The following is a 27,767-nucleotide window of genomic DNA, read 5'->3' as shown; positions in this document are numbered from 1 at the left end:
GCTTGAAAGCAGGTCTAGGCCTCTGGACAATTGAGGGCCATGGAAGGATACTTTTGTGAAATGAGCTTTACCCCCCCGCATTCATAGCCAAATGCTTCGTAATTTCACTGGATCTATTTAAAAATACAGATTCTCACTCCCACCTCAGATATACAAAAACTGGGATGGAGCAATTCCCTGAGCAAATATACCGTCTTCTTTCATATTTCTGTGCCTCCTGATGGGCCTTTCTGTTCTGAACATTCTTTACCACTTTCTCCAAGAGCATACCTTCCCCGCGCCCACCCACTGCCTCATTGCTTTCCCACCTATTTAATGGAGCATCAGGCAAAGACACCGCAGGACAGTAATTTTTCTGCAACTCTTAGGCACCCCCTGAAGCCCGGTTTGCTCTGCGGGAAGCAGGGCAAAAGCAAAAGTGTGCGTCCTTCGCTGCGGACTATTCCCATTACACAACTGTGCAGGGCAGGGATTCTAAATGTGGCTGCATAGCCAAATCACCAGTGAGCTTTCAAAATCCCTGACGCCCAGGCCATCTCACAGACACATTAAATCAGGTAGGAGCTCGCACTGGTACTTTTAAAATACTTCTTCAACAAATTCTAAGTCTCCTCTCTGGATTCTTTTTTTTTTTTATTTAATTTTTTGGCCCCACCCCAGGGCATGTGGGATCTTAGTTCCCAGACCAGGGATCGAACCCTCGCCCCCTGCATTGGAAGCGTGGAGTCTTAACCACTGGACCACCAGGGAAGTCCCTCCTCTCTGGACTCTTAAAGAACAAAGCCCACCCAACTTTGATCTCTTCCAGAAAACCTTCATTACTTGAGTCTGACATTTGGTATAAACATTTTTTTTAAATTCTGTTTTCCGGCTATCTTCCCTCAGTTCGTATTTGACCCCTTTTCAATACTCAGATCTGGCAAAGCAGGACTCCTCAGAGAGGGTTGCTGACCACCTTATCTGGATTTCCTTCTCCTAGAACTAACCAAAATCATTTGTTTTCTTGTTTAACTTCTCTGACCAAACTTACCACGAGCTGTCTGAGAGCCCTGACTTTGGCTGCCTTATTTATTAGTCTATCCTAAACTCCTAGACTAGTTCTAGGCACACAGTAGGATCCCAATAAATATATGTTGACTGTATGAATGAATTAATGAATGAATGAGTGAAGGAACATTGATCTTGGTTTCTCTATTAAATTCTATGGCCTTGAGTTCAGCTGCCATGTCGTCTGCTTAAACCCTTGCAATCCCTCACAACTGCATGTTGGTTTTCAAGTTAACAAAACAATTTCCTATGTGCCATCTTAATCGCCCCTCACAACATTTTAGAGGAAACGGCCGCTATAATAATACTGTTTTTAGAGATAACATCTGAGGGTCCACAAAGCCAAAATACAACTTCCCAGGGCCACACAAACAATAAATGGGGTGAGCACATCTGCCCCAAGAGGCTTTCATAGGCCATATGGTCATCTCTTGAATTCCTGCCCCCGCAGAGGTACACGCCCTGAGGATCCGAAAGTGACTGACTGAATGAGGCCACACATGCCCAAAGGAAGCACAGGGTGGCAGCATTGTGGGCACCTCTCAACCCAAACAGGAAGCAGATGCCTGTCGAGAGTTTTCCCAGGGACCATACAAGTGGAGCATGGCAATGACATTTGGGGACAGGGTTCAACTATGTCAGCATGTTCCAGCCCTGTCACACCTCCGTGCGGCCACAAGACTTCAGGCCTCCTACCCCATCCAGGATCTCATCTACTAATAATCCTTCTGGGCTTCTCTCTTTATGGCGCAGAAGCATCCAGAATAGTGCCTTTAGAGTCAAGCATGAATTATACCTCTTGGGTTTTGCTACTGTCTCTTTATGATTACAGTAAACGACACTCAAGCGTGTAAGTTCTGCGATCATCTCACTGTTGTGACTATAACTTAATAGTAACATTAATGATACGCACACTTCCAGCAAGTTAATCAAGTGAAGCTGGGTGAGACACCTTTCTAGTCACCGTATACTCTATATCTGCTGGCGATGTTTTTTTTTTTACATTGCTCTTAAGCTCCTTCAGTTAACTATTGTACAACACAGGGCCTTAGGGAAAAAATCCAGAGAAAGAAATCCTGGCAAATGATTTAATGTCCTTATAAAGAACTTTATATATGACCTCAAATATTTTCTGTTTCATCCTTGGGACCGTTCAAACCTTAAACGGCTCATGACTGTACTATGCCAGACCATTTGGTACTATTTACAAGCATCCACATGGCATGGATATTTTGAGCAGCAAAGAGGCCAAAATTATTTAGAAACTTAAATAAGAAGCCAAAGAATCCTGTCTTTCCTCCTTTATCCAAATGAAAGGCATCACATGAGAAATAAATATTTATGAAGAACCAAATCTCATCCATCTTAACTGTTACACTGCAAATGAAAGGATTCCATAACTGAAGAATATATTAGTTTGTACCCAAAACAGCCACTTGGTAGAAAGCAGACTCTAGAAAACAGCTTGGCTAGTCACCTGATTCCCCTGAAGAGTAGTCAGCTATCTAGTTAGCTATGCAAAACCAGAGACAAAGTCTGTCAGGGAGGTGAGTCACAAGTGAAACACATGGGGCCCGTGAGAGCCTACAGAATCTACAGATCCAAGTGAGTCAGAACACAGAGTCAAGTTCACTTGCTGCAGAGAGAAGCGAAGGAGAGGGAAAGTAGCCTGAAGAAGCTAAGTTCAAAGTCACCATTAAGGTAGCCTGTGATTTGCTGGATCATACACCTGGTTAGTGGCAGAGCCCAGGCTCAGTCTAGGGTTTCTCAGCCCAAACCAAGAACCCACTATCTTGCCTCACTACGACACAATGTCCTTTTGCCATTTAAAATATGCAGGTATGTGTACACATACCCGTTACAGATAATGTGACCCTCAAACTACCAATCCAACTGCTAAGCTGCTGTCATTTTACTTCGGTAATATGAATGGCTCAATAAAACAGCCACTTTAGAATTGTGCTTGTTTTCTCCCATTCCCGCAGTAGATAAGTAAACATGATTGGAGGTCTAGGAAAGAGGAGGAAGAAAAGCACGGGAGAGGATGTTAGCCTACTTGTCTCGTGTGTATGGGAAGGTTGGATCTTGGTCACTTTAGTGACATTAAACTTGGTATTTTAGCGACGATGTAGGCACTGGGCCAGGTTAACCTGGCACTTCTACGACATCTCTGCAGCGTATTTAAAATCTGGACTTCCAGTGTGTGTCCTTCTTACTAACATCCACCTCCTATGACAATTATGAGAACAAGAGGTCTGCAGAGAAGTTGTTTTTTCTGTCTCAAACCCATCACAACATGGAGAGAGGGTAATGGGCGATGGGAGAAATGGCATTTTGCCCCCAGGCTCCTTCCCACCACTGTCGGATTCTTCATATGTCATCAAAAGTGAGTTTGTCTCCTGTCCCCTGAAAAAGTTATTCCCTTGTTAACTCAGTGTTTCTCTCCATGCTGTTCCCTCTAGCGGGAATGTTCCTTTTTCTAAACCAGTATCTGTCTAATGCTACTTATAGGTAAACTCAGTTTTAGCTTCACTCACTTCATGAAGCCCTATATGCCCCCAAATTTCTTTAGAAAATAATATCTTCTTCCCCTGACCCTCAAGACACTCAACCTGTTCTTTGTCACTTTTATCACAAATGCTGAGCATAGGAACCAGCAAACTCCTCCTGTAAAGGGCCATAGAGTAAACATTTTAGGCCCTGTGTACCATCCTCCTCGGTGGCAACTCTGCCGTGATAGCAAAAAAGCAGCCATACGTAAACAAATGAGCATAGCTGTGTTCCAATAAAATTTTACTTACAAAAACAAAATGTGGGCCTCCTGGTCCTAGTTTCCTGGTCCCCAGCTTAGCATAGAGATACTTGGTAAGGTGATCAATAAATATTAGGTTTATTAAATTCGATGAGCAACATCACTCATGAAAATATGATGCATAAGATGGTCCGTGTGAAAAAAAGAAGATGTCAGTGTGCTCTAGTATGATTATACATTGTGTACATACTAATTTTTATTGAATATAATATTTGCATATATATTCATCATGCAAATATAACACAATGGCCAGCCTTATAAATTTTTAATGGCATCTTACGTATCCAAGAAAGGAATCATAGAGTTCTGACCATCTACATGACCCTAAAGCCTAGACAAAATAATGACCTTCTGCCTCATTGATTTTCTGTTAAAAAGAAAGTCTGTAGACTGTGTAGTCCTGCGAAGATTACAGCTGGTAGCAGAAGAGATTGTTATTTTCCCACTAAAAATATCTGGTTTGCTTATTTACATTGAATAAAATCAATTAAATAACCACTAGAGCCCCACATTACATCCTTCACTGTGTGCTTAATGTTTTAATAGAAATAAATATATAATTAAAGTAACAAAATTGTCATAGTTGTCACACGTTTCATTTTAAGGTCCCTTAAAGAAATCGGGGTTGAATTCATGTCCAATATTCTATTTTCATTTCAAATAAATTTTGACAATATTCATTGCAGCCTTTCCTAGGAAGTTTTCTTAGCCAAAAAATTTCACCAGTTTTCAATTTACCACATAAAAATTATGCAAAATGTAATAAAAATTGTCCTTTTATTTGGATCGATTCCTATCTTTGACACAAAGTGTTCTGTTGCCATAGATAAAGCATTTAGGCAAGATCGCTGACTGGAACACGAAAAAAAATATTCACTCTGTCTTGGGAGTGATACAGTTTTCTGGACTATGGATTAGAAAATACTCAGGTTATCAAAAAAACCACTCTGATTATTATTTTCCATTGAATTATTTTTCACCGTCTTTTTAAAAGATAGACAAAATTATTAAATTCGGTTTCTGAATTTCCTTTGTGCTCTGCTGAATATAAAAATAGCAAGAAGAAAGGCAAGATGAAAAAAGAAGGCGAAATAAGGAACAGAGAACATTATTTACCCACTGGCAAGGGGAGTGCCTACATAACTGTCTTGCATGAGATCTTTTCTTGGCTTGTTTCCATTATTTTTAGCAGTTTCCTTCAATGTACACAAATTATGGCTTCAGTAAATGCTGCTTCTTCATATGACTGAGAGGTTAAATACTGGATTGAATCAGGACCATCTAGAAAAAGACCAGTTCTGGGCACCTGCACCTTTGGCTTCCTCATGAAGGTAGAAAATGCCCCACCAACACACAGAAGTCCCAACACATCATGAGGACATAAAGGATGCTAGAAGCCCCAGATTTAGTTCTCCCACTTGAGCCCACGCTTTTTGTCTCTGTACTATCTTCAGTAAAGTCATAAGAAAGAGTATTTACATTCCTGAGGTTTTGTGAAGTGTGGATTGCATATACAGTTTAAAGACATTCTAATAAGTATTTTCTGAGTACAAAGGAAGCAAATAACAAACAGGCTTTGCTCTTCCTAGATACCATCTTTCTATTGTGGGCTATTCCATGATAATAGAGCACAGAAAAGCCATAACAGAGGGCTTCCCTGGTGGGGCAGTGGTTGAGAGTCTGCCTGCCAATGCAGGGGGCACCGGTTCGAGCCCTGGTCTGGGAGGATCCCACATGCCACAGAGCAACTAAGCCCTATGAGCCACAACTACTAAGCCTGTGCTCTAGAGTCCACGAGCCACAACTACTGAGCCCCCGTGCCACAACTACTGAAGCCTGCGCGCCTAGAGCCTGTGCTCCACAACAAGAGAAGCCACCACAATGAGAAGCCCGCACACCGCAACGAAGAGCAGCCCCGGCTTGCTGCAACTAGAGAAAGCCCGCGTGCAGCAACGAAGACTCAACACAGCCAAAAATTTTAAAAATTAATTTAAAAAATGTTTTTCAGTCCACAAAACCACACAAAAAAAGTTAAAATTGTTAACTATAGGAACTCTGTGGTATAGCAGATCTCTAGACCTTATTCATCATGTATAATTGACACTTATACCTATTGAATAAAAACTTCCCCATATCCTCCTTTCCCCATCCCTGGCCACCACCATTCTATTTTCTGCTTCTATAGGTTTGACTATTTTAGATCTCTCTTGTGTTAAGCATTCTTACACACATACACACACACACACACACACATACATACACACAAAAGCAAAGGGATACAAGGACATTTTTGGAGGTAATGGATATGCTTATCACCCTAGTTGTGGTGATGGCATCACAGGTGTATACACATGTCCAAATTCATCAAATTGATTACATTAAATATGTGCAGGTTTTATATATCAATTATACCTCAATAAAGCTGATAAAAATTTTTAAAAAATTAAAAGACTCTCCTCCCAAAAAAATTTTTAAAAAATTTCAGAGGATTTCCAATTAAAAAAAAAAGTTATGTTCCAAATAATAATTGTATCTCTGTATACATGAATAAGAAAAATGATTTAGTTGCCAAAAAAATCACATAGAGTCAAAAACACGTAGGTTAAAGAAATACGTGCATCATAGAAAACTTCTCTGATTAATAAAAGCAAAAGAACTTAAAGGTGTGCTTTGCCACTAAAAAGGAGAGATAAATGACGGCTTAAATTGAAAAATCTCCAGATGGTGAGAATTTGGCATGCTATCATTCTTTGCAAGTACGTTCCTAGGTGAGGAATTGAACCAACTTGCTTAATTAATTAATTAAAGCATACTAATTGATAAAAATGAGGACATGGTTCCTATTTTCTGGAAGCTACAATATTAAATAATTAGCTTCAATTTGTCATTCTTTTTCCACTCCACACCTCCCCTTGTGGAGGTGTATGGGTATGTGTGTTGAAGGACCAAAACATATGCAATACCTCTTAGAACAAGTCTGATGAAAGGAAACCAAAGGGCACAGAGGACAGACACCAAAAACACATGGGAGTGCAATACCAGACAAAAAGATGACTTAGACATAAGGACAAATGGTGATCAAAGAAGGCAAATCCTGCAAACACAAGCTTCTGAATATTAATGCCTGCAGATAAATCATTTGTTTTGATGATTACAGAAGTCAGCGAAAGGAGTTTGATAAAGTAAAAGTTTACAACACGAAGAGCAAAATACACCAAGAAAAGCGAACTAATTATTTAAAATTGTCACTATTGGTGGGTAAAGGGAACCTCTCTTCCACGCCTGGTAGGAGGAGGGTATATACTGGAACAATTTTTCTAGAGGCTATACATTGTTTGGGCATTTTTTTAATTAAAAAGTTTTAATATATTTTTATTCATTTAGATCTATGCAATCCACATCTAAGAATTAATACTTAGGATTTATGCAAATATTCCACTTCAAGAATGTAAATTATAACATTTATAACTTGAATAAAACAAGAGACAATGTAGATGTCTCATAAAAGGGGTTTGATTAAACTCTTTCGCTGCAGCCATATTATGGAGTACAATGCAGCCATATCAATAATTTTGCAGAAGAATATTTATAACAAGAAAATATATTCATGGTAAGTTGTTCAGAAAGTTGACATGTTAAAAGAACACGTTGACAAATTGTGGCATGTTAGTAAATTGCCTAAGATGACAGCTCTGGCATCAGAGGGCCTGTATGAAAAGTTTCTATGAAAAGTTGCACATCTGGCACCTACTATGTAAGATGGTAAACTGTTCAAATTTCCAATTTCTTCTTTTGTAAAAAGAAGAATTACATTTCTTCCTATCTCATTGTGTTTGGGGAATATTAAAAAAGATAATGCACTCAATGCTCTTAGCATTTAACTTGTCAAGTAAGTGCACATAAATGCTGTTGATAGAATTGTATAAAAACATCATTTATAAAATGTATAGATATTTATGTTTATTTAGATATTGATACTGATACGATATACATACATAGTTATAAACCTCAACTTTTTTTTTTTTTTTTTTTTTTTGCGGTACGCGGGCCTCTCACCGCTGTGGCCTCTCCCGTTGCGGAGCACAGGCTCCGGACGCGCAGGAGCAGCGGCCACAGCTCACGGGCCCAGCCGCTCCGCGGCACGTGGGATCCTCCCGGACCGGGGCACGAACCCGCGTCCCCTGCATCGGCAGGCAGACCCTCAACCACTGCGCCACCAGGGAAGCCCAAACCTCTACTTTTTTATGTTTATCTCTTTGGATTGAGTGTGATTTTTGTTGCGTTTGCTTGTTTGTTTGCTTTGCTTTAGCTGTGTTCCCTAATTTTGTATGCAGAGAGAGTATGAGTCAGGAGTTCTGAAGCCGTAACAAACAACCCCAATATCCCAGCTGCTTAAAACGAGAAAGGTTTATTTCTCACTCGTGTGACAGACCCTCGGTGGGTCGGCAGAGGTTTCCACTGACTATCCTCATTCAGAGACCAGGCTAATGGATCTGCCACCATCTCAGACTTCAAATCCCCTTGCCAGGGCAAAAGAGAGGACGGCAAATCCCTCACTGCCTCAACTTCTGCTCCGAAGTAACACATTTTGCTCCCATTTTCTGGCCAAAGCTAGACACACACTCAGGAGAACCTCAATAACAATACAAGTGCATTTTTAATCAAGAAGAGTTTGAAACTAATGTGTAGACTATCATAAGCCATTTAAAAATTTTTGAGCTGAACGTTGATAGGAGAATTGAGAAAGCTGTGCCCACCTTCCAACCCCGGAGCAGAGGATGAATCACTGGACATCAGTATTGTCTTTATGAGAGTCCTCTAACTAAAGGGAAGGGGCTGAAATCAAGGAATCACAGGAATTCATAGAGAATTTAAAAGATCCTCTAAATTATTCCGCTACCTTTAAGACAGAATGATCACACTTACTCATCAGCAGCACAAGCAAGTAATCTAATTTAATTCTACCAGGAGAATTGTTTTTTTTTTTTCCTTGGTCCCGGCTAGCGAGCTGCTGAGGCTCTCCGGCTGGAGAACCGATGAGCCTTGTAATTGCTTTCCTCACTCATGTAACCACAGCTGCAGTTGTCATTCATAAATTGCAAAGCTAATCCTTTGAAAGTTTTCATATTGGCCGTTTGCTTTAAGACCTCCAGTGCCCAGGCGTTTGCAGACGTAGCCCCATGAGAAAGGACGTCTCTAACCACTGGTCCCAGCGTTGGACTGCCTGCCATAAAGCCTTGGTCTTCAGTCTCAAAATTCTTATATTTTGTTACAGTTCCCTGGAAAATCACTTCCAGAAGCTTATATTTATCTGTAAAGTGCTTCAAAAGGCTTGAATGAACTACAAAAAAAAAAAATAATACAATTCTATACATATCAACACCTTTTTAATAAAATAAACTTTAAATACAAGCTATTGATTAAAAATGGTAGCTAAATAACTTAATGAATCTCTAGAAAGGTAGGAGACAAATATGTGTTTGTCAGAGTTTATTAAACATTGATATATAAAGTCCACAAATAATTCTCTTGCACTAGCATTATATAAAAAAATTTCAAGATAAATGAGAAACCACTGCCAAATATATAAATACACATGTGTGTGTATATATGTATATATATATCTACTTAAAGTCATTTTCTATGTTTGAGATATGTTTTATATGCTTAAAAAATTTTTCCAGTGTACAATTTACTTTTATTGATTTTTTAAAATAAATGTATTTACTTATTTATTCATTTTTGGCTGCGATGGGTGTTCGTTGCTGTGCGCAGGCTTTCTCTAGTTGCAGTGAGCGGGGGCTACTCTTTATTGCGGTGCGTGGACTTCTCATTGCAGTGGCTTCTCTTGTTGAGGAACACAGCCTCTAGGCACGTGGGCTTCAGTAGTTGCAGCACGCAGGCTCTGTAGCTGTGGCTCGTGGGCTCTAGAGCACAGGCTCAGTAGTTGTGGTGCGCGGGCTTAGTTGCTCTGCAGCATGTGGAATCTTCCTGGACCAGGGCTTGAACCCATGTCCCCTGCATTGGCAGGTGGATTCTTAACCACTGCGCCACCAGGGAAGTCCTATAATTTGTTATTTTTAGCAATAAATAATACCAGTAGTCCGAGGAATACTGATTTTTAGTCTTTGTTATTTTAAGAGCATAATAGGCTTACTCAAGCACTATAATCACAATATTTTATTAACGCTGGTAGAACACTGCTTCCAGCCTGGGAGTATTAATGAAAGATGGGGCAATTCAGAAATGTTTCTGAAATTAAAAATTCCTTCTACCCATATCCTACCCTCCTCCCTATAATCATTAAGGATGAATATCAGAGTATGAGAAAATACTATGTTACAAATAATCTTGGAGACTTTGGGAGTTTTCTGCCCTCCCCCCCGCAAAAAAACTATAAGTAATGAAAAAGACATATGATAACAAATAATGGTGAGGATGTGGAGAAATTGGAACCTTCATACACTTCTGGAGGGAATGCAAAATGGTGTAGTCACTTTAAAGATAGTTTTGTGGTACCTCAAAAAATTAAACATAGAGTTACCATATGACCCAGCAATTCCCCTCATGGGTAGATATCCAAGAGAAATCAAAAGCACATGTCCACACAAAAACTTGTACATAAATATGCACAGAACATTATTTATGATGGCCAAAAAGTAGAAACAACCCAAATGTTCATTGACAGATGAATGGATAAACAAATGTGGTATATCCTTACAAATGAATATTACTCAGCCATAAGATGAATGAAGTACTGACACATGTTACGGCATTGAAAACAGTAAGCTAAGTGAAAAAAAAAAACCAGGAGCAAAAAGAACACATATTTCATATTTAGATGTGAAATATCCAGATTAGGCAAATCCACAGAGACAGGAAGTAGATTAAGGGTTTCTAGGGGCTGAGTGGAGAGGATAATGGGGAGTGCCCAGGAAGGGTACAGAGTTTCTTTCTGTGATGACGGAAATGTTTAGGAATGAGGCAGTGGTGATGGTTGGGTAATTCTGTGAATATACTAAAAAAACCCCACTAAGTTGTATACTTTAAAAGAGTGAATTTTATGACATTTGAATTATATCTCAATTTAAAAATTCACTTTTCAAAAATAAATTACCCTGCAACATAAAATTAAATTTCTGATCTAACATTCAGATAAAGGAAATCGTTCTCCTTTTCCTCTTTCCTGAATAAAATTTGTAATAACTTCAATTACCAGTACCTCTGAAAGCAAATTTCACATTAACTTTGCCATTTTCATGTGAGAGGTGAAATTGTATTTCTTATTTGGATAAATCAAAAAGAATGAAACCAGATTTCCCCTAGATGAATTCTTCCTTCTCCTCCAATTTGTACTGATCTGATACCAAGAGCACACCCGAGGCTACATGCCGTCTAAGACAAGAAAAGCTTATTCCAAGCTATCTGTCGATACAATACTTTTTCAAAAGCCAACAGTACAACTCAATAGGATGTTATTAAGTTTCAGAAATGTCAGTGGACAATTAGATGATCTTCCTGAGAAAGCTCTGAGCAAATATCCATACTGTTTTTTTCATTTTTAATGTAGCATTGAACTGAATAGAAATTGAACAGACCTCAGAGCTAAAGTAGACCCGGGTGTGTGTGTCGGGTGTGTGTGTGTGTGTGTGTGTGTGTGTGTGTGTGTGTGTGTGTGTGTGTGTGTGTGTGTGTGTGTGTGTGTGTGTGTGTGTGTGTGTGTGTGTGTCAGAGAGGGAGAAAGAATGAGATGATATTTCTCCATGTACTTTCACTCATGGTATTAGTTCTGAAAAGACTAATCTTTCCTCATTCAGGAATCTCAGCTACCTTTTAAATAAGATACATGTGAACTGAATTCATGTGACTCACAGGAGGCGATGGGTCACAAGGCCTGAGACCCTCACTTACCCCTTCCAGAGCAAGGCAGAGCAGAGCTTCCCTGGCATTTCTTGATACTCTCCTCAGCTGACAGCGGGCAGGAACGTGGGTGCTCGCACTTTTTCCCATGCCAGCCTACTTTGCAGTCACATCTTCCACAGTTACACTGCCCATGACCTTCACAATGGGAGTAAAAATATATATATGTTATTGTATTTATGAGCCATATATATATATATATATATATATATGCACACATGTATATGAGAAAAATATACCAAAGCCAGAATTAACTTTCATTTCAACAGTGAATGTCACAAATGAGTCACGATCTCAATTAAGCACAATATAAAACATTCAGGCAAAAGCCCATTTTTCTCAATGTTCTTAAATACCTGATCCAGGTATATTGATTGATCACGGGGAAAGAAAAGCAACAACTCCAGATCAGATAAACAGGTTCATAGGGCTATCAACTTGAATCTTTCAAAATCCAAGTGCACGAGATTGAATTAGTCTGCTGGAGCCTAAAAGGAGGATTTGATGGATTGGGCAATTAATTCACGTGGAGGAGAGCCGTAGGAAATGGAAAACAATTTGTTTTTGAAACAGGGTCTTAGTTTCTAGAGTCCCTCGCACTTTATTTTCATTATCTTTTTACTACACACTACATGCTTAGCCTATAGACCCTCAGCTTAAAACCAGTAACCTGTGTGGAGTTCGCAACCCTTGAAGACGAATTTCCTATACACAAAAGAGGTCAGGAAAGATATTAAATTTACATGGGCACAGAGCCTGTAAAGAACTATGCTAAGTACTGATATGGTATAGCATAAAATAGACCAGGTTATCAATCAAATAAGTAGGTTCAAATCCTGACCTTGCTCCCTACAGAGTAGGGCTGATCAAATGACAACCTCGTTGAGGTTTCGTTCTTCATTTTAAATCGGATTATCTATCCATAGTTATCAGTAAGTACATAATATATCTTAAAATGCTGCATAAAAGTGAGCAATTTTTATTTTTATTCACTTGAGCCCACATACACAACCAAGTGGGAATAGAAAGGAAAGGAAATCACGATAATTTTTTTTTTTTTTTTTGCGGTACGCGGGCCTCTCACCGCTGTGCCCTCTCCCGTTGCGGAGCACAGGCTCCGGACGCGCAGGCTCAGCGGCCATGGCTCACGGGCCCAGCCGCTCTGCGGCACGTGGGATCCTCCCGGACCGGGTCACGAATCCGTGTCCCCTGCATCGGCAGGCGGACTCTCTACCACTGCGCCACCAGGGAAGCCCAAAAAACGCTTCATTTATTTTTTTTTGGGGGGGGGGCTCTCACCACTGTGGCCTCTCCCGTTGCGGAGCACAGGTTCCGGACGCGCAGGCGCAGCGGCCACGGCTCACGGGCCCAGCCGCTCCGCGGCCCGTGGGATCTTCCCAGACCGGGGCACGAACCCGGGGTGCCCACATTGGCAGGCGGACTCTCAAACACTGCACCACCAGGGAAGTCCCGCTCCTTCTTCTTCTTTTTTTTTTTTGCTGTACGCGGGCCTCTCACCGCTGTGGCCTCTCCCGTTGCGGAGCACAGGCTCCGGACGCGCAGGCGCAGCGGTCACGGCTCACGGGCCCAGCCGCTCCGCGGCACGTGGGATCTTCCCGGACCGGGGCACAAACCCGCGTCCCCCGCATCGGCAGGCGGACTCTCTACCACTGTGCCATCAGGGAAGCCCAAACTTCTTCTTTTTTTTTTTGCGGTACGCAGGCCTCTCACTGCTGTGGCCCCTCCCATTGCGGAGCACAGGCTCCGGACGCGCAGGCGCAGCGGCCACGGCTCACGGGCCCAGCCGCTCCGCGGCACGTGGGATCCTCCCGAACCGGGGCACGAACCCGCGTCGCCTGCATCGGCAGGCGGACTCTCAACCACTGCGCCACCAGGGAAGCCCAAGCATGATAATTTAGCTGAGCTTTTCCTAACTCCAAATAACCATTCAGATACTCATTATTACAGATGCAATGTAAAGTAGATTTCTATAATTTCTCCAAAAATGTATGAAGAATTTTAAAGGAAGTGGAATTACATTTTCTTTAAGTAAATCAAATATAATGCTAATGAATAACAATCCCTGCTATTTTGTATTTGGCATCTGATATTAATATATATCACACAATATGGAAACTGGTATTGACCAGTCTTCAGGGAAGGCTGGTCTTTTTTATCAGTATTCCTTGAGGTCTGTGGTCAGATGTCCATCTTTTGAGTTTGAAGTACTGAACAATCCACCTATCAGGAAGCTTTTCACTATCTATAAACCTGGTTCTTCATGGAACAAATCATAAAATCATTGGTCAAAGTAGGATGAGCTATTAAGGATCACAGAGTCCACATCTCTCATTTAACACTAAATTCAGTTCAATGCACATTTATTAAGCATCTACTATGTAACAAAGTCTATACAACAAATTGCTGTTAATACTAATACTTTGCCTTAGAGCTCATCATTTTAAAGGAAAAAAATTTTGATTGCTAATAAATACATATTACGTTAATATGATCATTTGGACCTTCAAATATAAGAATTTTTGTTACAATAGTTTGACTTATATATAGCAATTATATCTCAGAGATATAGTAGCAATTATACCTCAGAGATTGTTGGGTTCTATGGCTTCTTGCCATTTATCCTGGCTTAAGAAGTTCCTACCCATCTTCCCAATCCTCGTGTATTGGGTTGGCCAAAAAGTTCATTTGGGTTTTCCCTTAACATCTTACAGAAAAACCCAAATGAACTTTTTTGGCCAACCCAATAATTCAGAGCCAAATTTGCAAACAGAGCTATGTTGCAAATGCATAGATAAATAACAGTTTTTAAAACAAAATCTTTAACGTTTAAAGTACAATCAATTCTGCTGTTTTATGGGAGCTAGTGGCTTTGAAATTCTTGGAGACAAGAGGTTTCATTTCAAGGGCAGTTAGATCTGCCATGAGGATGCTGGACAAAGTACAAAACATGCTGCCATTTGTAGAAGACAAGTTGACACTTCAACAATAAAACTGAAAAACAGAGTTAGTCATTGCTGTGTTTGGCTTGGGATAAAAGGTTTGGCCTTTAAATAGGAAAGTATCAAAGTGGGAGAACATCGCCTAGTTCAGGATGGCCGTTGCCTCCTCAAATCATCCACTTATGTGTCTTCTACACTTTGCCATTAGAAACCAACATCCCCTGAACAAGTTCAAGCTGAGGAAAGAAGGGTTATGAAAATATGGATGACTTAAAGTAAACCATCCCTAATGAAATTCCTGAGAGTCAGTGAATTATGGCAACCAGTTTAAATGATGAAATAGTGGCCTATAGAGTGTTTTTGAAGATTTCATTGTTTTGGGAAAGTAGGAATACCTAAATCAAATGCCCCAATGAAGATCACAGGAGAAGCAAATGTAAAAGTAACAGAGAAAAGGTTTAAATAACTAGTCTAGCGTGATGAAAAATAGTATTGACAGTGGTACTGCCTAATCTAAATGTTGATCAGAGATTAATTTGACAAGTTAAAACATAAACATAACTTTACTTTCACAGTAACAAAAATTAAATATGTTCTACATCTTTTAATAACTCAGAGTCACACATTGTCAAAAATATGTTATGGATTCCACTTTAAATGAAACTGTACTTTTTCTATAAAATCCTTCATGGTATTTTATCAGTGGAGTTAGGAAAATCAGTTAGAAATGCAATGTATTGATACCAGATTCTGAAGCAGGTATTTAGCCTTTCAGAAAAGGCAGGAAATCAAAAATTGACAGTGCAATTTCTTTTCTGAGGTCACAAGTTTCTCAATTCCAGCATAAAAGTTATGCCAAAGAGACAGAGAGAGAAGGAATCATTTTATAGCGATAAAATGAAGATGAAAATGCTTGGTTTTGATTTATAAAGTAGAGTTTAGAAATGATAAAATCTATTTAGCATGAAAATCCTTTAGACTGCCATAACATACTATATCAAAGTCTTTCCTAAACAAGTAGGGAAAAAAATCGTAAGTGAAGAAATTAGGAGGCCTGTGTCTTCCATCTAAATGTGTCACTAAGGTGGATGGACCTAGAGTCTGTCACACAGAGTGAAGTCAGTCAGAAAGAGAATAAAAATACCGTATGCTAACACATATATATGGAGTCTAAAAAAAAGGTTAAGAAGAACCTAGGGACAGGACAGGAATAAAGACGCAGACGTAGAGAATGGACTTGAGGACACGGGGAGGGGGAAGGGTAAGCTGTGACAAAGTGAGAGAGTGGCATGGACATATATACACTACCAAACGTAAAATAGATAGCTAGCGGGAAGCAGCCGCATAGCACAGGGAGACCAGCTCAGTGCTCTGTGACCACCTAGAGGGGTGGGATAGGGAGGGTGGGAGGGAGATGCAAGAGGGAGGAGATACATGTATATGTATAACTGATTCACTTTGTTATAAAGCAGAAACTAACACATCATTGTAAAGCAATTATACTCCAATAAAGATGTTAACAAATAAATAAATAAATAAATAAATGTGTCACTAGTTCATCTTTCTGGCCTTCATCTCACTTTATCTTGAAAATGAGAGAACTACAAGAAGTGAATTTTACCACACTGATCTGAAATGTCATGCTTCAATGCTCGTTTGTCAAATCTAGGTGTGCATATATACACATATATTTGGCCTGCAGGAGTTAATTTCATTGATTCTAACAAGGATTCCCTTAAACTCTGTAGGCGAAGGATCGACAAAACAGAGATGAAAGGTACAGAATGTTATTGTTTATCCCTGATAGCAAATATGAAGAACATACATTAGAGAATTGCTTTCAAAAGACCTATGAGCATTATTTGAACACACACACACACACACACACACACACACACACACCCATGACAATGAAAGAACAACATGGTGTCTAGTTTTGGCATGTAAATGGGATCACAACCTGAACTGCATCACAAGGGCAGGAATTTGGCAGCAAGAGACACATCAAGTGGCATCTCGGCCATGCTGAGCTTTAAGGGCTCTCAGGACATTATAGGAGAGCGTGCTGACACCAAAACTTATTTTTTTCTTTGTAATCATTGAGCTATTTTGCATTAAGCTATCTAGCCTCAGAAACATCAATCCAGGACAAATGTACTTCCATCCATTCCAGAACACTCTTCTTCCATAGAGGATATTTCTTGCCTTAAAAATGATCAAAAAGTGCTCATGAACTGGAATCTGATATTTACAAGTAGCTTCCTACAAAGTAATATGAAGACCATCAAGAGAAAAAAGTTGGGGGGATAAGTTAGATCTAACTAGTACTTGATTTTTATATAAAATCCATTTGATATATTATTTTCCCTTTCAAGACAATGAAAACTGAATATACGTAATCATTTCCTTCAGTTTCTTTCCTTAATGCTTAGGTAATCCACAAAGACAAATTTCCCCACGTAATATGGTTCTATCAAATGATTCCACTTTCCAAACCAAGGGAACTCTAAGCCAGGACTAACTTTGTAGTTTCATCATTTTGATAGGCAGGAACAAGCTGAAAGAGTGGAAAGTCACACTGCAGCATATTTTTCCTATTAAGGGATTTCGAGAAATAGACCAGAGTGATAAACAGCCATGAGGAATAAAGAAGTTATTTCCTAATCAAAAAGTCAATTCAGGGGAGCAGCTCAGAGAATCGAAGTAGCAGAGCAGGTGGTACACTTCAGGATGGCTGGTGCCCCTGCCATTTTGGTCACACTCAAAATTTGTCAATCGTATCATCTTTGAGCCGTGTGTGTGTGTGTATTTTTGTGGGTATATGAGTCATGTATGGATGAATTCATGTGTCAGTGAACAACATTTAGGAGTGAAAGAAAAAATGAATACAACTGATTTATTTGGAAGCAGGGAACATGTTTCAAAATTTGTATCCCATCCCCTATACCCATGATGCCTTAGGCACAAAATATTTACATTTAAGTGCATTTTTGAATAGATGAATGGATACAGTGGGAATGAATGAATAAAATGAGAAGGTCAATTAAACAAGATAACTATAATCCAATGGGAGATTTCCCTTGGACTTAAATAAGCTCAACACTCTCAGGAGGGCAAGAATGGGAGCTAAAAATAAAGCTGCATTTCATCCGAGCCTTATTACACTCGAGCCTGGCATACATCACTAGACAATATCCACGTACTCGGGGTACTTCAGTCGTATATCTCTAAGGTATTAACACACTCAGTAAGCAACTGCATGGCTCCCTTCCTGTGGTGCAACTTTGACAGGCAATTGGGAAAACTGCAAAGACTAATAATTCACTAAGCATTATATATGGAATTCTACAGATATAGTGGGAATGAAGAAATACCCCAGAGATTGATGCCTGCCCCAGATCAGAATGATGTTCAGAGAAGCTTAGTTTTATAAGAATTTCGAGCATCCAGAGGACAGCTCTTCCTTACCAAAATAAAGTAAAATGGAATAATTTTATTTGCATCACTCGGAGATTAAACTACATGAGTAGTTAGGCTCATGTAATGTGTTTTCAGATGACGCGTAAGGGCAGTGTGAACTTTGTCAAGTTGCTTAATTTCTTTGAACATTTCCTCTTCTGTTAAAATGTGGATACGAGAAAAAAAATGTGGAAAATCACGTCTCCCTCTCTGAGTTAGGGCGAACATAAAATGGAATGAGGTGTGTGGACGAACTTGATGGGTACCTAACAGAGCACGATCTCTGTCAATGTGTTTCTTCTTTCCTAAATTTCTCATTTTTAAGCCTGGGAGACAGGCTGTGGAGAACTGTCCGCATTTAATTCACTTCAGCAAATGAATTAAAAAACCATAATCATAGCCTGATGTTTTATTGCTCAAAGCACAGCTTATTACCCATCACCTCTTCCCACCCCTACCTGTCTACACCCAGGGCATAGAGACCACGGACAAATTCTCTCCTAAACTCTTCCCATGAGAAACTCCACCAACCACACAACCATAACTGTCCGATCACTTAGCTTTCTCTATAATCTTCTAGCATAGGGAAGAATGGAAAATGTGAGAAAGAAGCAAATAGGGAGAAGGAGGGATGGATTCGATGAAGTGGAAAATTTCAGATTCCAAGGAGACCTCCTCAATGGCTTTCACCTGCCCCACGTTTGTAGTAACTCTAAGCCTAAATAACGTGCATCAGGAATTGTGAGCTTATAAAAGGATCCAAGTGTCAGCCTAAGTGTCAATGACCATCTTCACCCACAGCCCTACTGCTCACGGTGAGACGGACTAGCTCACGTGACCCTGAATTATCACTATGATGTAGTCATTTTGAATTTTCCAGCCCCAGTCCAAAATCAGGATCATGGGTCTAACAAGAGAGAGTGTTCCCTATGTTTAAAAAAAAAGCATCCTATCAGAAAATCACAGTTATGATTTTTATATGTAGTCTGATTATCTCTTTATTTTCCTATTCTAATTTATGTGAATTCATGTTTTATCACACAGTCTTAAAATGACAACCTTAAATGATGCTCCCTGAGCCCCGATATAGTTTTTTCCTGACAACTCACTGTTTATGACTCTATAAATTCTCACGTTCAGCCCTGATCCTTCAGAGTCACATATTCAACAGGCTGAAATAAATGATCGGCTTCGGTTTGCCATTGGTCCTCTATGCCTGATATGTCTAGAAACGAATTTGACAATGTTCTTCTATAGTCTCCATTTCAGTAAATGGCACCAGCATTTACCCAGACAACCAGACTAGAAACCTGGTGACTATAGCACTCCACTGCCTAAAACCATCGCTGGCATTGCCTTTAGAACAGAGTCTAGTTCTGCAGCAAGGTAGAAAGTCCTTCAGTCCTTATTTCTTGCTAGCTTTACCCTTCGTTATTTGTACATTCTGGTAATAACCAAATTGATTCTAGGCCCCTGCACAGATCTTATGTCTCTTTCCCCTCTACCTGGGATGCCCATCTCATCCCTCTTGACCCATAAGCCTACCCTTTCGGGCAGAACTGTACAGGCACAGTTATCCAAAAGCATCATGTGATGCATGTCACACATCAACACCTCTGTGAGGAGCCTCACCCTTCCAATTAAAATGTCGAACAAGCCCCGAGATTCTCAACCCTCTTCTCCGCTCATTTTAGTCTATAGCACAATGGCCATGAAAATATACAGCACTAACCTACTATACATTTTGTTTGTTTTTTGTCTCTCCAGGCCCACCAGGATGTAAACTCCCCAAGGAGAGGAATTTTATCTGTTGTGTTCATTGCTACTTCCCCAGTATAAGTAAACACATGCATGAACATGGCCATCTCCCACACCGTAGTATATTGAAATGTATGTTTAGGTGGCAGTTTTCTTTGCTAAACAGTAAATTTCTTAAGGTCAGAGCCTAGGCTTTTCTATATTTTAATCCCCTAATATCTCACACAGTGCCTATAGCATAATTAGCGCTCAATAAATGTTCTATTAAATTGAAGTTTCAGTTTAAACAAAGATTCATTCAGTAAAGAAAGAACCTTTAGATTTCTTCAGATTCAGAGACCTTGTTAACATTTTGATTTTAGCTGTTAGTGGTGGAGCCTTCAGCAGGTTATGGAATTCCCTGAACCTCAGTTTCCCCAATTGTAAAATGAGAACAAACATGTCCCCTGTGTCATAGCCTTTTATGAAGAAGAAATGCAAATCTGGGAAGTGCTTTACAGCTTGTCTGGCATACAGAAGTCACTGAATAGTTGTTAGCTGTTTTATTCCCAAGGTGTTAATAATGAGGATAATAAAGAACACTCACCCAGGATGAATAACAGAAAAACCTGGAAAGGGCATAGTCTTTGGTCCTTGCCTTTGGCATTGGACTGACCCCATTCCTGGGGTGGGACAGAAAAGACAGTGCCACCAACAACTGCACAGAGCCCTGGGATGGAACCACAAATGAAAGCCGCTGCCTTGTGAAGTGTCTTTTTGAGAATGTGGTCCCCGTGAGCTACATGGTATACTTCAATTTCTTTGGGTGTGTCCTGCCAAAGAACAAAACGTTTAGGAAACGTTTTAGGAAATTCTCCCAAGCACAAGGGATCATCAGAAGAGGGAAATTCTTCGGCAGTGGGAAGCTCTAGCAGCAGGCTCTCCTCAGCCAGGACAGAGAAGTCTTTGCAGTTGCATAATCATTAAATAGGGCAGCTCTTTTATCTCCCTTTGCTGGCAAACTTTCTGGAGACAAGCGGCATTTCCTCTCTATATCCTGTACCAACCAAGCAGTCAAGCATAAAGACGTGTATATGCCCATGTCTCTGTCTTCTCAATTGTCCAATATAACCAGACTGAAAATGAGTAACTCTATTTTTGCTAAATGACACTTTTTCAGATAAATCTGATTGCCTGTTTTTTTTTTTTTTTCCCCCTTTGCACTATTAGAAATTCTGGCAGGATGTTTGTTTGTTTGTTTTCCTTTGCATTTAGATTACAAACTCCATAATGTCAAGTATCATGTTTGTCTCCTTCACTGCTGGTACCAGTGGCCCAGAGGCCACTGGCAAATAGTATCGAGAGCCTGGAAAATAGTATCTGTTCCATAAAAATTCATGGAATAGAATTTTTGAAACCACTAATTGATATTCAATTGTAGGCTGCACTGCAGAACAATTTTAGTATATAAATCATACCAAAGAAGCAATGCATTCAACTATCCATGAGAACTATCTTGTCCTAAGTCTTGTACTATATTGATATGGCTGCCATAATGGTACCTCTCCTGTTCACGGTCAGGTCTGCTAGCTTTGTATTCTCCCGGTTGAGTATTCAATACTTGGAGGTAATAGTTCTTCCTGGTGAGGAATTAGACTACTTCTCAGAGAGTGAGTGCATTTTCATCTCAAATCTTTGCCCACTGTGTGATTCCTCTAACAGCTTTTCACATTGCCATTAGGAGTCCTATGGATACCGAATTCTTTCGAAGGCACATTCCATTCTTTGACGGTTTCTGTGAGAAGCCGAATAAATCTTGAAAATGGGGAAATGACTATTTTCTTTTTTTTTTTTTTTTTTTTTTTTTTGCGGTACGCGGGCCTCTCACTGCTGTGGCCTCTCCCGTTGCGGAGCACAGGCTCCGGACGCGCGGGCTCAGTGGCCATGGCTCACGGGCCCAGCCGCTCCGCGGCACGTGGGATCTTCCCGGACCGGGCCACGAACCCGCGTCCCCTGCATCGGCAGGCGGACTCTCAACCACTGAGCCACCAGGGAAGCCCTATTTTCTTATTTAAAAACAGGAGTTAGGCGAGCACTTACCGGAACAGAAGTCATCAGAGTATCTGTCATAGACAGTCTTGCAGTCCCTTTCATCACACTCACAGGTGTCCCCATGAACATCCCCCCAGTCTCCAGTCGGGTCAACATCATGGCAAGAACATTCACCACACACACAAATCCCTAGAGGGTAAAAATAATTGTCAATGGGTCTAGTGAAGAAAAATCATGAGAGAAAGCATCTTACACATTGCTCTCTTCTTTGTTGTTACTTTATATTTGGAAAATACACATATTCAGGAAAAATAGTCTATAGAGGAGAACACCATCTAAAGTTAACAGTAGAGATCCTTTAACAAACAAAAGTTATTATCTATGTCTACACTTCTGTGCGATTGCAGGATGTGAAATGAGCACGGCGCTGGTTTGACTCAAAGATAACACCAACACAATTAACGTAAGATGTAACCCTTGCTCTCAAGAACTTTACAATTTATTTGACCCAAAAAACGCTAATGAAAAACAAACAAGCACCAAGAGTACTGACGTTTTGTAAACTAGGACATAGATACTGTAAGAGTTTGGGGAAGGGGAAATCAGTGTGGGCTGAAGTAATTAAGGTAGATGGTTTGGATAAGCATAGAGAATGGGAAATGTTCTAGGAGGACTGAACGTAGAACAACTCAAGGAAAGTCAAGAAAGCAAGAATAAGCAAAGGAGGGTGGGAATGGACGTGCGGATCCTGAGTAGATCTGACTCATTGGGGCAGAAGGTACGTATTAGGAAGACTAAGAAGTAAGGTTGGCTGCATCAGATGAGCTCAGGTTATAGAGGACATTGGTGTAGATGGAGAGATATAACTTTGGTCGTTTGGAGATTTGTATAGGAGAAATGCTTCGTTGTAAATCATATTAACTTTGTGTGAATTTTAATAATCATCTTTAGGGTAACCAGTTAATCACTGTAAAAAAAAAAAAAACAGCAAGGTTAAATCCCTTTCTTACCTCTTAGATCAAAGTAAATTCTAGCCAGATTAAAGATTTAAGGATATAAAATAAAAGCATAAAATATGAAATAAATTCATTTTTATTCAAAAGCCTCAAAGCAAATTATTTAAAGGAAAAAAGAAAAAGCTTTAATGACATAAAAATCTAAAATTTTGGTTGGGGGCAAGACACCAAAAACAAACTAAAAGATAAAAACAGCTGAAACAAGTAGTCATATGTATGTAAAAGACAAAGCTACTTTCACAAACATATAAACAATTCTTACGAATTCATATCTAAAGACAAATATGCCTACAGCAAAATAGACAAAGGCAAATTAGAGATTCTGTGGAGAGAAGTTATGATGATAGATAAACATAAAAATGTTTACCACTCAAGCTACCATGATGAAGGGGTGAGGAACCTTTAAACAATAGGGAGTTAGAAATTATTTCAGACATACGATTGACAGAAATAAAAAAGATTGTTAGGGTCAAGAGTTGGTGAGGGTATGGAGTACAAAATGTCCAACTTTCTGGGTGGCAATTTCACAGCATATACTTTTTAAATGTGTGTTACATATAACAGCACACTTCAATTAACATATCTAAAGGAAAGGAAAAGTACACAAATGTACACGTACTGGGATATTAAATATGATGGTATTCATGTTATTGAAAAACCACTAGTGACCTAAATGTTCATCAATGGGGAACTCATGCAGTCATGGTCCATGCAGAGCTTATATATTAAAGGAAAATATAGGTGAATTAGTATGATATATAATCAGATCTACTCTGCAAAAATTAAAGAGAGGACTTTTCTTTATAATTTTGGCCCCAAGGTCAGGCCTTTTGCTTTCCTTTCTCTCTATGTACAGAAACCTGGTGCATTTCACTCTTCTATGACAGCCTGTTAAAAGATAAAGTTGGTTGTGTGCCCAGGATTTCATGTAAGCGTTACCTATTAAAGTGTATCATTCATTTAGAGAAATGAAAAAAAAATAAGTTTCCAGCTTTCTAGATTTTTACTACTGTATAGGAGGAAAGGGACCACTCACTGATATCTTCAAGTAGTCAGAAGAGTTCAACATGGCTCTTTATCTACCAGTACAGCTGACAAAGGGAAAAAGAACAAGTATTTGCAAGGATTTTCCTAAAAGTGTTTAAAACTATTTGATTTGATATCAAACGCTTAGTTAACTCGCTTTAAATTATATGTTAGCAATACTAATATATTTTTTAAGTTACTGCTTAAAGTCACTCTCAATTCCACATGGCTATATTTTGTTCAATATCACATTTTTATTATTGCATATAAAACTTAAATGACTCCATATCAATTCTGTATTGCAACACAAGCCTTCGATTTACTCATAATTAAGACGAGAGGTTTTTTTGGAATGCTCTCCGGATAATTAGATGCTCATGCTGTAGATGGTTCTGTTAGTCAAGAGACATTCAACAGAAATATCTACAAGAATTGCCTTTTCCCTGTACTATGCCATTTCTGGATGGCTGCCAAAGAAATTACAGTCCCTGTGTTAGCTATCTGTTCAGGGAAGCTGAAAGAATGACAGCAACTTCCTTATCTTTCTGCTTCCTGCCCAACAAAAAATAAGAAAGAGAAGCTTGTTGGGATAGGAAATGTTGATTTACATCAAAGTCAAACACTATAAAAGAGGACTTCCACATAGAAGGAAATATAGAGAAGCGCTGGGTTAATAATTAAGAGGTTTGTTTTTTTCCCAGTTACATAGTAACGAGTATGAAAGACACACCTCTGTTACTGCAGACTCTGCTATCTGGAGACGTGCATCTTCGCTTGCTCTCCCAGGGGGTGATGTCACACTGGAATTCGCATTTATCTCCATGCCAACCAGCCTGGCAGTAACAGTTTCCACAGTAACACTTTCCGTGGCCTTTACCCAAAATGAATTTTATACGGTGAGGAAAAAAAAAGCAACTTTTAAAAGCAGAATTAACTTCCTACCTCTTGGTGATCATTTTTGCCTTTGGAAATAATCTACCTGCTCCACAGCCCTTGCTTAAAATAATCAAATTATATAGTGTGCCCCCAAAACATCGTAGGTGTGCCTATACCTACATAATTACACACATAAAGCAAGTCAAGGTGTCCTCTAACTTGTCCTAGCCAAGTGGCTGATTAAAATGACAGAACTTTAAAGAAATGGCATGAAAGACTGTGCGAGTCTATTATGTTCCGATCTCAGACGTGTACGTCAAACTCAAATGTATATAAGCATTCACTCTAAGAGCATTTCTTGATATTTGAAATCAACCATTGAGAAAGCAATGGTGCATATACTTCCTTGGATACACATTATTAATGACCATTTCTTAAACCAGAGAAAATATTTCATCTTTTCATACAACTGTGTTCTGCAAGATGTCGTGTCTTACCATATGGAAAAGAGGTTTTCAGCTAAATCAATGTTTAGTAGTCATTTAAACTACTAATTACAAAGAAAATACCATGGACCCTTGGTCTTACAATCAAATTCCCCTCCGATCTGTCAAGAGGATACAAATGCTTGGTAAGGACAGCCCATCATTTTGCGTCCAGATGCCTTCACACAATTTCAGCTGCCTCCATGCTGTAGACTGTTAGTCTGCTGTTGTCTACTTATGTCTAAACAATCTGTAACGAACGGTCACATCACCGCTTCCTGCACCCATGTCCAGCAATCCTACAAATTCCCCAAAGATGACAATACCTTTTATCCCAAATCACTTTTTATAGCCTCCCTTTTTGTCGTTATACCACCCAACCATGAATGTATGTTCTTGTTCTTGCAAATCTGATGAAAACCAGGGCCATTTTGGTTTTTAGTCTATTCTTTCTCGTTTATAGGAATTTATGTTTTATCAGAGTCTATGGCTAAAGTCTTTGTCCTTGCCTCTCTCTTCCCCAACAGTTATCATCCCAGAGGGCCACGGGAAACTAATTGTGAGGCTATTTTTCTTTCTAAACACTATGGCATATCTGGCCAACGGCAAGAGTGTCAGTAGGGCCTGAGACACTCACATACGAAGGGAGAAATACAGTAGAATATTCTGGTCTCATGACATTCTGTCTCTCAGATGAAACTTGCTGCCAGCAGGCATACATGAGAGAGACAGAGAGAGTTAGAGATGAAGAGAAAGTGCTATAGCGAGATAGAGAGAAAGAGTCAGGGACCCAAGCATACCATGCCATGTTTTCTGTCTAAATGAGCTGTAATCGGGGTATCCACAGAAAACCTCTTTTTAAGCTAATAGACAATGATCATTTCTACAGCAAATTTTAATGTGTTCACTTAAGCAAACATAAAGGCTATCAAATGATTTCATCAATAATAAAATATAAAAGCTATACCTTTTTTATAAACTTCAAAATATCTCTATATGTATATATACACACACACAAAAATCACATTCCAGTATTACATCACAAGCCTTAGGAACTTGAGGATTACACTGGAAGAAAGCAAGACAACTTTTCCTAGGAGTCAGGTTTTTTTTTTAAACTTCAAAAAGTAGAATTTCCGCTATAATCTCAGAAATCTTCAGAAATTTATTCCTCTGTCATTGTAGGAAATTTATTTAAGACGCTACCTATGTAAGGCTTACCATGAGATTAACAAATGATCAAAAATCTTCATTCTTCAAACCCAAATTCTTTGTATGTTTATAAAATTCAGCACTGAATTGGGGTTTTACTAAAAAATCATTGAGGTAGAGGCGAATAGGATTACTAGCATAAATCATGTAAGGCTATACTGTATGCAGATATAGGTGGAAAATTAAGCAGATATATTCATAGCTCAAATGAAAATACTGTAATAAGACACGTGATAAAATAGAAGCCTGAGGACAATACACACCCCAGACAATAAGCATCATTCTCTGCTTTGTGCAAACTAATGCTGTAAGAAAATCTGCTTTTGAATTGCTCCATCATTGGGCTGTAGGATCACCTCTCAACAGACTGGTTTTATGTGAATGACACATGGAAATATCTAGAATCCCAGTCAACGTCATGCCCAGACGCTGTTTCCTGGAGTGCTAGTATCTGTGGTCAGAGACTTTGCACCATGAAATTGCTTTAGCCTCAGACCAACGGAAATAATGAGTGGAAAGCTTGAGAGTTAAACATCTCCTGCTGTTTCCAGTTCAATGTTTATATTTACACATGCAAATAGACTTTGCTTTGGTCGTGTGCATCAGAAAACACTGGCTCCACACATGTTCCCTTCCTCCCTTTTGATCGGTGATAACTGGAAATAAGATATCGGGACAAATACATAATATCTGTGGGTAGATTTCTCTAATCTTTCTAATTATTTTGGAAGGAGCCCTTAAGCAGAACTGTCTGAGCAGCACCCAGCTTAGGTCACTGGCTGGAAAAATGAAGGTTCGTGTTTGTTGGTTTTATCTTGGTTGGTTGTACAGCAAGGAAACCAGAGAGAAAAAAACCAAGCTGACCTAAAACAAGAGCATCTGGATGACCACAGGAATTGAAGCCACAATTTGTTTTTGTAAACAAAAGGACAGCCTAGTGACACTGTATGGCCCTCTGGCTTCTCCTCGCCCCATTCACTCCTGATCCTTCAAGAGAAAATACTCCTCTGATCACCCATCTGGTATGCAGGATAGGATTCCATGCACGGAGTCTTTCCAGATTTCAATGAAAGAAGCAATTACTGATGGATAGAGAGATGAGGCCAGAGGTAGCCAGGTTAAAATGTTTAATAACAGCAGAGAAGAATTTACCTAAACTGAAGGG

The 27,767-nt window shown here is 39.5% G+C and overlaps 1 protein-coding gene across 2 annotated transcripts in view; it reads right to left on the bottom strand.

Annotated features, from left to right (window-relative positions):
* ITGBL1 (integrin subunit beta like 1) overlaps window positions 1-27,767 on the bottom strand; it is a 206,274-nt gene that overhangs the window by 75,219 nt on the left and 103,288 nt on the right. Inside the window, exons 5-8 of one of the 2 annotated variants that reach the window (XM_067016973.1) lie at window positions 24,760-24,900; window positions 22,036-22,176; window positions 11,771-11,917; window positions 8,500-9,200 (exon numbers count right to left, since the gene is read on the bottom strand). In XM_067016973.1, coding sequence (XP_066873074.1) covers window positions 8,860-9,200; window positions 11,771-11,917; window positions 22,036-22,176; window positions 24,760-24,900 — 770 coding nt within the window. In that variant the 3' untranslated portion in view covers window positions 8,500-8,859. Of the gene's footprint in view, window positions 1-8,499; window positions 9,201-11,770; window positions 11,918-22,035; window positions 22,177-24,759; window positions 24,901-27,767 lie in introns of those variants that run through there. The other variant, XM_059042411.2, reaches the window with a different exon arrangement.

This window comes from Kogia breviceps, chromosome 16, assembly GCF_026419965.1.
Source record: "Kogia breviceps isolate mKogBre1 chromosome 16, mKogBre1 haplotype 1, whole genome shotgun sequence".
NCBI lineage: Eukaryota > Metazoa > Chordata > Mammalia > Artiodactyla > Physeteridae > Kogia > Kogia breviceps.
Note: the sequence above shows the minus strand (reverse complement) of the source record. Positions and strands in the feature narration are given on the sequence as shown.